General features: G+C 42.0%; 1 protein-coding gene across 3 annotated transcripts in view; it reads right to left on the reverse strand.

Annotated features, from left to right (window-relative positions):
• LOC109853066 (PR domain zinc finger protein 1) overlaps nt 1–13,386 on the reverse strand; it is a 33,594-nt gene that overhangs the window by 5,099 nt on the left and 15,109 nt on the right. Inside the window, exons 1-5 of one of the 3 annotated variants that reach the window (XM_020424802.1) lie at nt 5,209–5,291; nt 2,366–2,578; nt 1,066–1,185; nt 297–422; nt 71–197 (exon numbers count right to left, since the gene is read on the reverse strand). In XM_020424802.1, coding sequence (XP_020280391.1) covers nt 71–197; nt 297–422; nt 1,066–1,185; nt 2,366–2,572 — 580 coding nt within the window. In that variant the 5' untranslated portion in view covers nt 2,573–2,578; nt 5,209–5,291. Of the gene's footprint in view, nt 1–70; nt 198–296; nt 423–1,065; nt 1,186–2,365; nt 2,579–5,208; nt 5,292–13,386 lie in introns of those variants that run through there. The other 2 variants (XM_020424801.1, XM_020424803.1) reach the window with 2 other exon arrangements.

The following is a 13,386-nucleotide window of genomic DNA, read 5'->3' on the forward strand; positions in this document are numbered from 1 at the left end:
TGCATATTAAGTAAAAACAAAGAAAGAATATATAATGTTGTAATTACTTCAAAAATGAATATCAACTTACGTATTCTCTGAAGCATTAGTTCACCAGTGAGCGGATAATTGAGCCTTTCCGCGAACTCTCTGCAGTACCAAACCAATAACTCTTGATTCGGTAGTATCGGCTTGATCGTGTAAAAATAAATGTTCATCTGAAACACACGCGTGTAACGATTGTGAGCTTATACAATCCGTGATGTGCGGTTTGAAATACAGTTCCCTAGCGAGATGCACTCCGCAAAATTGCTTACCTTATACTGACATGCTATTAGGTTTTGCGATTCGGACGAGTAGGCGGGATTCACGTAACGCATCCAATTCGATTTCTGGACGTCATAACCGTCGATGTAGTAGAACAGCTCGTTGTTCTTGTATACCTGGCAATGCAAAATTCATCTTCCTTTATATTACGGCGATTGAAACGCGCAGTCGTAATAGTTTCATGGGAATATCCCATGATCGAGTTTTACTCATTGCTACACACACTCATTGCGCTTTATTTATGACAAGTCTCGGTCGTATTAGCATAATTCGCAACAACGAGTTCACAAATTCACTTTAAACGTATAATCACTTTGTAATTTTTCTAATACATTTGCGGGGGAGAATTATTATTTATTTTGTGCGATTTCAAATTGTTGTGACACAAAAAAGAAACACTGGTTAACATTCGTTAGCTTTCATCGTGATTTGTGCACGCAGCGTGTGTTTCACGCGGAGATGGACGAAGGGACCAGCTAACCGTCGTAACGAATTGATAAGTTACGAGGCATCAATGGCTTCTCGCGGGTTTCGCTTTAAGGCTCGCTAGATCGGTTGAAACCAGTTTCTGGTCTTCGCTGGCTTCTCCTTCCATCCTCTAGCTTTTCTTTTCCGCGTCTCTTCTTTCTTTACTTTTTTTTCCGCCGGCGTCGCATCGAGTCTATCTATGTTAACCAGTGCCTCGGTGGAAAGTTACTCGCGCTGTGTAATTGCGAATACCCCACGGTTCGAAGAACGGACATAGATAAGTAGCCTTACCCGCCAGAAGTACTTCCGGTTCGCATCTGCCGGTACCGAATCCTTCGTGTACACCTGACCGACCAGAGGCCCGAAACGTGTCCCTTTGGGGATGTAACTGGTACTCCACACACCCAACACCTGCCAACATATGCAATTTCCGATTAACCAGGTCGACTGCAATTCAGAACTTAATGCACTTTTTGGAGCTTAAATTTTCGTTGACAATTTTTGAGTACTAGTTTAAAAATATTTACATATGTTTATTTCAAATTTACATAATTTCATAGATATTCACACTATCTACACAAAAATTTTGAAATCAAGAAATAGATTCAACAATCTACAAAATATCAGATCAAAGATAAGACAATCTTCTATATGAAAAAGTGAGCGCAAATTAAAAAGTGAGCGTGAATCACAAAAGAAACTTTATAAAATAGTTTTCATGTTTTTCGAAGATCGTCGAGGAAATTGATTCGCGACTGATAAATATCTTTCAAGCTGCATTCGGAAAGATCGCAAAAGCTACCAAAACGTGCATAAATGACGAGTGATTGGCAAAGTCGCATTGTTTTATTCCGTTCGATATTCCTCGCCGTTCGTTTTTCTATCTATATTCCGGCGTTGTGTTAAAAAACGCGCGGCAGAAGATAAAAACCTATTTTCACTTCGGCTCACGTTAGAATAGAAAATCCGCCTATTGGTGCACAGAAACGTCCGTTTGGGCAAAACTAATTTAACTCTTCGGTGCTTTTAGATCGGCGCGTGTTTTCGATGCTTTTGTTTTTCTTTTGATAAACGCAAACTCGACGAACGGACGGACGTCGATTAGCTCGTTGCGCGCTTCTCGTTCTCGATACATTACATCGTTGCGATACGCGCTCTTTGACTCCCACGATTCGAACATTTCGCCAAAGAAGCTTCTCGAGCAACAGTCCCGTACCGAACGTTCTCGATTCCTCGACGCGCTGAGGAAAGTGTAACGATTCGACGATTCGCCTCTAGGTCACGTCTCGTAAGTTAATTAGCCTCGTCACTCGGTCAAGTTTGATTTCGTCCGGCCAACGCCTTCTCTTATTTGCTCTTCGCCACGGTCTCTTAGATATTTCTTTCGTCAATTCTTATTGCAAATTACAATTTGTCTCTTATAGTAGCTCTTTATATCGTCAAGTTTTTTCGATTGCACTTTTTATTTAAAAAGCAATATTGCGATCTTTTTCTTTATCAACGGGTGACTTTTTGCGCGACTTTTATGTGTGCTTAGATAATGTCTTAGAGAAATTAATAACTCAAGACGACTTGCACATGCAGCTCTCACCGAAGAGGTCTCGAGATAGGATTCTTTTGCAGAAGAACGTACATCGTTGAGGGCCTGAGAGGGCTTGAGGACCAGGTTCCGCGGCAAGGACGCCTCCGCACGATTGGTATCGCCTGGCGATGCCGCCACATCCGGTACCAAATATACGGCATGTTGCTCGAATTCTTCCTCCCTCAAGGTCGCGTGATCCCACTCGCTGGCCTCCATCCTTCTCTGTAAAAACAGAAACCAACGAAAACATTAATTTCACTCATTATCGGAAAGTCCGCGCGAGAATATTTTTTTGCAATATAAAATAACGCGTAATTTGAATATTAACATTATTTTGACAAACGCATTTTGTTTCTTGTGAGAATGAAATCTTATATTTGATTTCGCGCAATTTTTAAACACTTTGTAACGAAATGTTTTAATTCTAAGTTTTAACGTGTGAAATGTTTCTTTAAATAGGACTCTGTCACGTGTTCAATTGACGCGAAAGCTACGTTTTCGATATTAACTTAAAAATATTTTCCTTTCTCAATTCTGTAATAGGAAATCATTTATCTTTGTGACCGGGAACCCGCGTACAATCGAACGACAGATTGGGTGTCTTTTTAAGCGGATTATACATTAGAAATTTTTACGCTTTCGGCGAGATATTATTCAACCCGTCGTATACATTGATGTCACATACATATGCGCGTTACGTCTCCGTTTGCTATTTGATTCTTGCTAACGATCTTCGGTAAGGCAGATTGATAACCGAGCTTGTGTGTTCCGAACGACTAGCTGCGCTTGAATAAATATACAATCGAAGTCTCGTCATTGATACTATTTTTTACTCGTGCTGTTTTTTTATAGGACTACGTTTCTTTTTTTATTTTTATTATCGAGCGAGAACGAGCGCGATTAAACCAGGCGTCATCATTAAAAACTCTTGTGTAATCGGCACTATCGTTCTCGTAGGAATAATTAAGAGCCTCGGTGTCGCGCAATTCTATTTCTTGCCCGACGTTATTCGTCGGACTTCCAGTTCAGGAAATGATAAATTTGCAATGAACCTGAATCGAAGCTTCGGAAGCGAGCGGATCGATAAATATGAAAATAAATAGCAGATATACGTCGAAATAGCTCAAAGGATCGGTAATCAAATAGCGGTTTGATCGTACGATTCGATTTTTCGCGACGCTTTTAGCTTCGCCGGGATCGCTTCCGTTTTCAGCAGTTCTCAATGTAATTTACAGTGTGATTGCGTGGATTCAATATCCGTCGAAAATCCATTCCGTGTATGTACAGAGTACTGCAAACTGTTATTGAAACATCAAGCTTCATTATTATCAATAATTTCCTGTGCATGTTCAGTCACAAAATCATAATCGGAATCTACGCGGAAAATGGCGAATCGAATTGAACGAGTCGCGATTCGATTGTGTCGCTGGTGCCGCTCTTCAATTTGCGGTGGTGCAACACTTTAACACCGCGAAAGTGAAACCCGTCCACGCATTGATCGACTGCAGGGGATGAGAGGGAGGGAGGAAAGAGGAGGTGGTGGGAGGCAGGGGCATAAACTCCGAAGTCCACCTCCCCGCCTGCCACCACCCGTCGGGGGTTTTCGCTACCCGGTGGATTTCGATTTCCATGAAAATCGTGCACCGTCGACATCACAAACCGCTCGCTCGTGTCTGCTTTCGACGCGATTTTCCGGCCAAAAGCGCTTTATTGCGTTTTCAAATTCGGAAAAACAGAGTTTTTGATAAAAATGTTGCAACTCCGAGATTAATTTTCTTGTTGAAACATAATTGGTCCAATTTTTCACGTATATGTGACTTTTATAAATTTTAGAAACAGTTCCATTTCTACAAAATATCAATGAGATTGCAACCATAAATTTTTCATATGCACTTCTACTAGAAACGCCTTTTAAAACCTTTATACGTTTTATTATCTTTGTATGATTTCTCGTTAATTCTTTTTCGTTAATTCAATCGGCTTTTTTGCAATCGTTTTCTTGAAAAATTCATTGTTAAAAAGAAAGAGATATGTATGGTTTCACATAAAGAAACACATAGTCTCTATTTAATTCATATTTTTTAGAGGTACAATTTTCTCAGTTATTCATATTTTATGTGACAATTATTTTTTTTTTATCAATTCGCAAGTATTTGACTTTAATGAAATTAATTTCACATAATGACATTTATAATTGATATTATTCTAAAATGTTATTTTAAATTAAATTTCTTACTTAAATTGATATTTTAATGATTAACAAAGTTCTTTATCTCTTTCAAAAAAGTTCCTTTTTTCCATTGAAATATATGTATAAAAAAAAAAACAAACAAAATTTGAAAATGTCTGCTGCAAAAAATGTTCGAATGCCATGCAGTGCGTCGAACGTGCATTTTACGCAAAAAATCCTTGCACACAGAAATACAGAAAGCCGCGACGGGATCGATCCCCAGCGAAAGGACGAATGCGATGTTTTGGTAGGTCGTGTTACGCGTTGCAACATATATATTGTTTCAACGAAAATGATGTAAATTTTGCTCATTTCTCTCTCTCTCTCTTTCTATATTTCATTGAATCAACTTGAACCCTGAATATCTATTTATGACGTGCTCGTCACTGTACTCGTTCAATCATAAAAAAATATTTGAAAGATCAGTTTTCCACTACCCCCTCGTTGTGGAATAACAACATCGCGAAACCCTGTATTTTTCACCATATTGGATTCTGAAAAGAGACTACACTTTCAACTTTATACAGTAATATTCTAATTTGAAAAATCGTATTTTCTTTTCTTTCTTCGTTACAAACATCACCGCGTAACATCTTGGTCGCGAGCCGGCTACGGTACTCACGACTTTTGGTGCATCGGATGTGGTCAAATTTTGCGACTATGTTGTTCCTCGAATACAAGAGATAGCGGATAGGTTCACCACTCCTGTATCACTTCGAGGATACTTCTGTCGCGATTCCTTTTGCTGTTGCGCGACCGTGCGTGCGCGGTGCGAAAGTTTTGCAAAACCGTTGCGGGCCGGCAGGCCACTCTTTACGTGATCCTGTGGTTCCTCAGGGAGACCGGCATCTCGCCGGCCCCGATCGCACTCAGGATCCGATCCTTCTGGTCTCGCACTTGCGAGCGACGCAGGGCGCCGTTTACCCTCAACATTTATCTCGTCCGATCTGATCGCGCCCGGAGATCGCACGTAGGGCGAGGAATTGTAAATCGTGTCGGTAAGGCCGATCGCTGCCCCCAACACTCGTGGCCTAGGCGGTTTCTACGCGGCCACCTACACGACGACGACGACGACGACGACGACGCTTATCGATTATCAGGACATTGAGAAAAGGGAATTGCGATCGATTCTCGTCGATCGGCTGACATTCGCCAGCTCGAATTGTCGTCGCGCTCGTTGTTTGTCAACAACTCCGATTCTCGCCACCACCGAACGAATCGGCAACCAGAATCTCCTTCGCGAAACGACTTCTCTCAGTTTTCTTCTTTCACTTCCCCCTTTGCCCCTTCACGATTGAGATCACGAATCGAGAGCTTCTAACTTAAGATCCAAACGACGCACGTCACTCGCGATTAATCACTGTCAGTCGGCACAATTCCATCAGTATCATCTTTCTTAAAAAGCGTCATTCGACGACGCGCACTGTCACCGGCTTTCCCGAACAATCACAATCTCCGGTGCCGATCAGCGTCGATCTCTCGCTAGTGTTATCGGATCGCGTAATTGGCGAATGCGATGCGCTCGGGTTTTTCGGAAAAAAATCGCAGAACCACTTTCGAGAAGTCACTCGCGAGAACCGGAAACTCGCGACGACCCTCTTTTTCACGAAGGGGTTGCGCCTCCGCCTTCGTGTGGTTCTCTTCGGCGGGATGGCATACGCAAGAGAGCGCGGTGTGTGTGAAACTCGGGTAGACCTGACCTAGCCCAACGCGACTCGGCTTGGTTCTCCTCTCGTCCTCCTCCTCCCTCTGCGTTGGTATTGGTCGGCGGATATATGTCGTTCTCCCTTCCGCTTCCGTCGGTCCCTTTCTCTCTCCCTCTTTCGCCATCTCTCCCTCTCCCGTGCTCGCGCTCTCTTTCTCTCTTTCTGACGCACGCGGACGCGGTGGTGCGCCCGCAAAGCTGCCAGACCAGAGCACAGAGGTGGTGCATTTCTCTGCGCTGCGCTTTCGATCGACCCGTTGCCAGAGATTTTCTCTCTCTCTGTCTCGGGTTCCCACTTCTCTCTCCCTCTCGCTCTTGCTATTCTCACCACCCGTCCGCGCCACCCCGAATCCTCCCTTTATGCATCTTGCTTTACCGTACACCACTCTCCATCTCTGTCTACTACCCCGGCTCGCCCCCTCCCACTTATTCCCTCTTCGCGTTCGCTTATACCACCCTCCTCCCCCTCCTCCTCCTCCTCTTTTTCGCTCGTGCATTTCCCTCTTGCGTCCTTGTCTCGCCGTTTATCGCATTTCGCCCTTTTCGTCTCTCCTGTTACCCCTTTCAATCCACCGGGTCCACCCGCTTCGACGCGTGTGCAACCAACCCCCTCAGCGCGCTACCCCCCAACACCCCATGCCAACGCTTTCTCCCTTTCTCTCGCCGTCGTCGCAGTGCTTGTTTGCTCGTCGCTGTTGATGACGACAGGAGACATGCGCCGATCAGACCCGAAGTTTAATTCTTCGGATAACTTCTTGCGATTATTAAAGCACCATCCCTGTTTGGTGAAAGTTTCGACGGAAGTTCGGTTAATAGTTGGATGAAAGTTGTCCTTGTAAATTTTCGCGAAATCGGAAAATATTCTCGCGTCAATCGTGGCAGCTATATTTGTGCACAATTCTTGTGTTAATACAAAGTTGGAGTGTCTAAATAGATTTTGAAAAGAAATTGTTTTTGACAATTAAACGTATACTCTCGATAGTAAAATTAAAGATAGACTGTTTATTAATAACAATTTAAACAATTTTATAAGCATGTTTACTATAAAAAAGAGATAGTTTTATTATTAATGTATTACTTCTTATTTCACGATTTTAATAGTAGGATTTAAATATACATATCTAGGTCAAGACATATTTCCCTGTTCTTAAAACTCTCTTCCAGTTTTTTACTATTATCATACGTCCCTCTTTCTCTCTTTTTTCCTCTCTCTCTCTCTTTCCGCACTATTTTCACTTGTCCTCGTGTTTTTCTTCGGTGCATCCCTCTCGCAGCATTCTTCCTTGTCTGCCGTCCTCTCGTAACCCCTTTACGAGAACGTGCCGTTTAACCCCTCCGACTCGGGGCTCGCCCTCCCTCCAGCCATCTATTCTCATTCACGACTTGGCGCGCGAGACGACCACGTACAATACGCAGGAATGCAAATCAAGGAAACTCTCTGTGTTACATTTAAATGCTCTAACAGTCCGATAATTTAATATTCATTGTCGAGTCAGAATAACGTCGAGATATCGATAAATGTGTTTAGTCACACGCAGTAAACGTTTTTTTTTTTTTTTTTTTTTTTTTTTTTTCACAAATCAGGTACAGGTACATACGTGACTCTTATTTGATCAATCGAGTAAATTAACCGAGAGATGGCACTTAATAAGGTCAATTGCGACGTGAACGAAATTGATCAGTCGTTCCGCGCAGCGATTTATTTCCGAATTATGCGGAGACAGCAACGGTACACTTAATGTTCGCGCGTCATCGGCATATAAATCCCCGATCGGTTTTTTTGCGATCACCGGGTACATGGAATCCGACTGGCCCAGACCCTGGCCCAGAGTCACGGCCATTCGAGATCGGTAACCCCGTTCACTTGCGACTATGTGAGAACGCGCGAGCGCGACTCGAGGCTTTTCGAATCAACGCGCGATTAGTCGACGAACGTCGACATATCGACACGAGAAGGAAGGTCGACGAACCTTTCTTCGAAGCTCTCGGACCCTAATCCGAAAGACCAGTCTCGATCTTATCGCGCAAGGTTACGTGAGCGATAATCGGTTGCTCGCGAGAAATTTGAGCACTTAAGCAAAAAGCGTGGATATTTTTTATAACGAGTGATCCATTGGTAATTTTTCATGAAGTATGAACATTCTCTGTAGCTCGATCTTTCTTCGTGGATTTGTGAGTATACCAGAATTATTGTCGCGTTGTCGCTTCTCTCACGCATTTCTACGATCTCTCATTTAAATCCGTTTGTGTGTGTGTGTGTGTGTGTGTGTATGTGCGTGACAACAAGATTTCGAGAATGTAATATATATTTTCCTCCCGACATTATTTCAACTAGTATCTCGCACGCCACAAAATGAATTTACACCGAGAAAAAAAGGGTTTCCAGCAGAGAGCAATCGGAGAAGTAAAATACGTACATATTTACCGCAGAACGATTTAGCGCCGCGATATATTGACTCCCTATAATTCACTAGCCGCTGTTCCCGATATTAATAGAATATCGGGTTGCGCGTGATTTATTTGAAATTTTATCGAAATCGCGCGTACATTGTAGAATTTCATTTGCGGGTGAAACTTTTTTTTTTCCAAATCCAACGCGCTCTCTTTGTTCGTGCATTTGTTCCGACCTCCCATTACAAAATTTACATTTGACCGATTGTTAAATTGTGTGGCTACCGATCGTACGATAAAATTCATCGGCTTGCACAGCCCGCGAGAAGAAAATTAATTAATTTACGGAAGCGCCTTTTTCTGTAAATTTTCCTCTCACGAGCGGACGCGAAGAAAATTGCGAATTTATAAATAAAATAAAGCAAAAACAAGAAAAAAGAGAAAAGAGCCTGAACGTCGCGTAAATACGTCGGTCGTTCACGTGCGCGCACGCTACTGCAAATTCGCTCTAACAGTAAGTGCGCGTCTTCATCAAAAAGGATCTGGTGCGATTATACTGTTGACGAAAAGCCGTTGACCTTCTCCTTCGGTGTGACGAAATTTCGGTGTGGGCATACGCGCGATACGACAGCTCATGCCGAATTTCACTTTTCGACGGAAGAACACACATGTGATTCACCGTAGCGCGATTTCCACGATGGCGAGCCGGTCCCGCCTAGCGAAAGAAGTTTCCGCGTGAATCGCCGACGACTACTAACCCAGATACGTTCCACGGGGTCGTCGATCTTTTCCCTCCTCGGCAGGAGAACGACTCTGTGTACCAGATATATTAATTTCCTACGGTACGACCGCTTCTTGCACACGAATCGCTCAGTCGAACATCGGCGCCTGCGAACTTTCGGAATACATAGTTCGTTTTCTGTAGGTCAGTACTCCCGTACGCGAAACTCTCCGAACGCTAACGCGACAAATAGCATTGCAGATGCTGTAATCGAATTTGTTACAATTGTTTTTAATATTATCTCACTTTAGAATTTGCGTTTCAGTTTTTTTAAAGAGATTGACAATTTCTTTAAGTAAGATATATTTTATCATATAGTTTTTAATAATTTGTATGTTAAAACAGAATCCGCCACTTTTAAATAAAAGAAAATGTATTATTTACAAAATATTTGTACTTATTATAATTAATTATTTAATTTTTTAAATAAAGTTTTATTAAACAAATGCAACGGAAAAGTAATATTCACTAATATAATGTTATATATGAACAAATTCATACTTGAATAATTATTTACATTAAAGTAAAAAAAATTAATTAAATTAGTATAATATTGCATTCATTTTTTTTTGTTAAATACTTTAATACAAAAATATTAGCCTGCGCGAAACACACACACACACACACATAAAAAGTAATAATATCTATTTATTTCAGAATATCTTTTGCGCATATGGTTTTGTTGTCTAATTACATATAAAATTTCGGACGTCAAATTTACAATAGAAATATAATTTTATTTCATTCATATTCTATTGAAATTAACGGTATAATTCAATGATATAATTTGAAGTAATTCACATTATTTTATTCAAGATTTTAGCGTTGTTCTATTATAAAACTATAGGTGGATATCGATTTTCGATTGAAAGAGCAATCGAGATACTGCAGAACGGCGCGCGAAAAAAAGTGCAGAAAATCGGCAGCGTCATGTCGCGCATCACTCACGTAGGTTTCTAATCAGACGCGTAATAGCGGCCACTGCGCGGATAGAAAACCGAATGTGAACCGGAAACGTCGTTTCCATGGAAGCCATTCGGATCGAAGCAAGTTGCTTCGTTCTTCCTTCGTGCGCCTGCTGCGCCGCGCACTCGTAACTGTTACTTTAGGAGTATATAACGGACCGTCCGGCTGTACGTATACACGCGTGTTTATCAAGTGGATTGCGTGTGCGTAAAGATTGCGGCGAATAACGGAGAGAAATTTGTTTGCCGCGCGAGACGTGTACACCGACACACAAGCTCGGACAAAATTATATCGTCCGAACTTTGCGATTCATTTCTCTCGAATAACATTTCCGAATTTATCTAACAAACGCACTATTTAATTATGCACGTATAATTAAGCAAATTAGCAGTCGTCATTAATAAATTTGCAATTTAAAAAAACTCGTAAAATTACGTGCTAAAATCATCTACTTCTTTTTTAATCAATAATTTTTTTGTCTCTTCCTCAGATTTGTAATATTTTTCGAAGATCACATCTGACACATTTTAAATATGGTTTTTGAAACACACGATTTTTAATTTCGCCGCGAAGGGCTGATAAACTCGCGGGTAACAGCATGTGCACTCGCATAGGTGCCCGTTCAAGTTGAAGGACAGTATAATTGAAATCGCGACGCGCGCAAAGAGCGAGTTACGCGCGAAAAACGGTAAATTATTCCGCGGCAGGCCGGCGAGGATTCACTTTAATACAAAAGTAACGCGGAGTAACAGCACTTTCTACAAAAAGCTTTAAACGCAACATGTCCCGGTTCATAGCCTTATGGGTCATCGACCTCTCGCGCAGTCGGCGAAGCATCGACCTTCTTACACAGACGTCCAGACCTTTCTTAACCGCGGAGGACACGAAATGAATATTTGATGCGCCTGCTTAACCAGCTGTCCGACCTTCCGAATACCGGGTTTTTGATTGTTTTTTTTCTTTTTCGCAACTCGCTATTGCAGATGCTAGAAATCGGCAAACGCTAACTCGAAACATTGGCCGGAACAAGTGGTACACGTAATTTCCCCCGCTTTAAGAAACAGAACGAAAGTTCGAGGAATCCGTAATGTGAAGCCAATTACACTTTGTTACGCGATGACTTCTGCTCGAGAACAATTTTAATTCTTCGTTATCTCTAATTATATGCGGAAAAACTTGTTTACGCAGAACTTTTTTTTTTTTTTTTTTTTTGATTTTCTGTTTCGTTAAGCGGATTTCGATCTCTATCAATTATCCGGTAGGTTTAAACACATCCTGATTTGCTGCAAATAAAAGACCGTTACCGCGGTCGGTTGGTCTGATGCCGAATCTGGTTTCTGTCCGCTCGAACGCTTCGTACTCTCGCCTATCGATAACGGTGCATCAAGCAGGAAACTCGCTGAAATATTTAGCATCTTGAGCACCAGAGAACCACTAGTTTGCCACGCTGCTTCCTGTCGTTTAAAAAGTTTTCCGCCGCAAAGTGCCTCGCTGCTCGTGACACTTGCAATCGCTGAGCGCGTCCAAAGAGTTACGTCAAAAATTTCACGGAGAGAATCTTCCGTTGTTTTGTCGGATTTTCTGTAACGTCATTCTTAAACGCTTCGTGATATAAAAGAGCATCAAAAATTCTCGATATCACATATTTATCCGGTTGAATTTTTCAAGTTTCGTGCCCATTTCGTAAATTTTTCCGAGTTTGAAGATAGAAATCGCAATATTTTAGGTTTTTCAAAGAGTTACATTATAATCATAATCTTGTATAGAATATATGTTTTTTTACCAACTGATCCATATTATCTTCTTGCGGAGTGGCTTTTTGGAGTGACGGACGGAAAATCTGCGGCTTTAATTTCGGCGAGTTCTCATTCATCGCTCGTAACATTGAAAATCTTGTTTTCCAGTCGGCCGAGCGCGGCTTTAAAGGCCGTCGTACCTGGCTGGTAGCAAAATGTAAACCGGAAAAGCAACGAGCAAGTGAATTAGCAAAGTGAGTTCGCGATTGCCTTCCCCTCGTCCCCCTCGTACGGTCAACCTCACTCTCCCCATCTCCCACCCCTCGACCGAGCGAGCTTCGTCCTTCTTTCTCCTCGTTCGCCACGGCACCTTCTCCATTCTCTCCTCGCCACGGATCTAAAAGAAGGTCTCTGCCGGTCGTTGTCCTACTTGGAGGTCTACTTGGACTTGGACCACACCATAGGCATGGTGCGCTGAGTAACGAGGTTCCGATACCCCCATGGGGGACCCCCCTTTTGCGCCTGCATAGTATACAAGGTGTCCCGGAGCTATCGTCGCTAGTTTTGTCCACATATAGCTTTCTCGATGGATTTTTTTCTTTATTAAACGCGGTGTCTAGATTTTGAGTCGGACACGAGTGACGAGAGATTTTTAGCTGATTAGAATGTTGTTGAAACGTATAATTCATTTTGAACGTTCGTCTGAGACATATTATCGTTGTATAAGACTCGAAAATGATTACGTACGTAGAAGTTTATACAGATTCAATTTCTAGTTGATGTGTACAAACAAAGTGATAGATATATAGCGGTTTTGAGACACCCTGTATATGTACGGCCGCAGGAGCGGACGGTGAGACAGTGTCGCGCGCCGGTGAACGAACTATAACGCGTGCAAATTTGCGTAATTCCCGTTGTTAGGATCACGCGTCGAGCAATGTCTTTTCGCGGTATTCCCATCACCGACGATTTCTCGTGACGAATCTTCCGCAAACGATTGCGCGATGACGATGTTGACTAGAAATAATCGCACGTCGCGCATTTGTATAACGTTATGTTATTAACACACATTCATGCACTTTAACTTTTTTTTCAAATTGTTTATACTACAACTATTTTTTTTTTTTACTGCAATGTATAATCTCTGCAAACTCGGTGTTTTATTTAAAAAAAAAAAAAAAACAGAGTTTGTCATTCTACTTGCGTACGTTTATTCTCGAT

Source organism: Pseudomyrmex gracilis, unplaced genomic scaffold, assembly GCF_002006095.1.
Source record: "Pseudomyrmex gracilis isolate BER0280 unplaced genomic scaffold, ASM200609v1 scaffold_42, whole genome shotgun sequence".
In the NCBI taxonomy this organism is placed as follows: Eukaryota; Metazoa; Arthropoda; class Insecta; order Hymenoptera; family Formicidae; genus Pseudomyrmex; species Pseudomyrmex gracilis.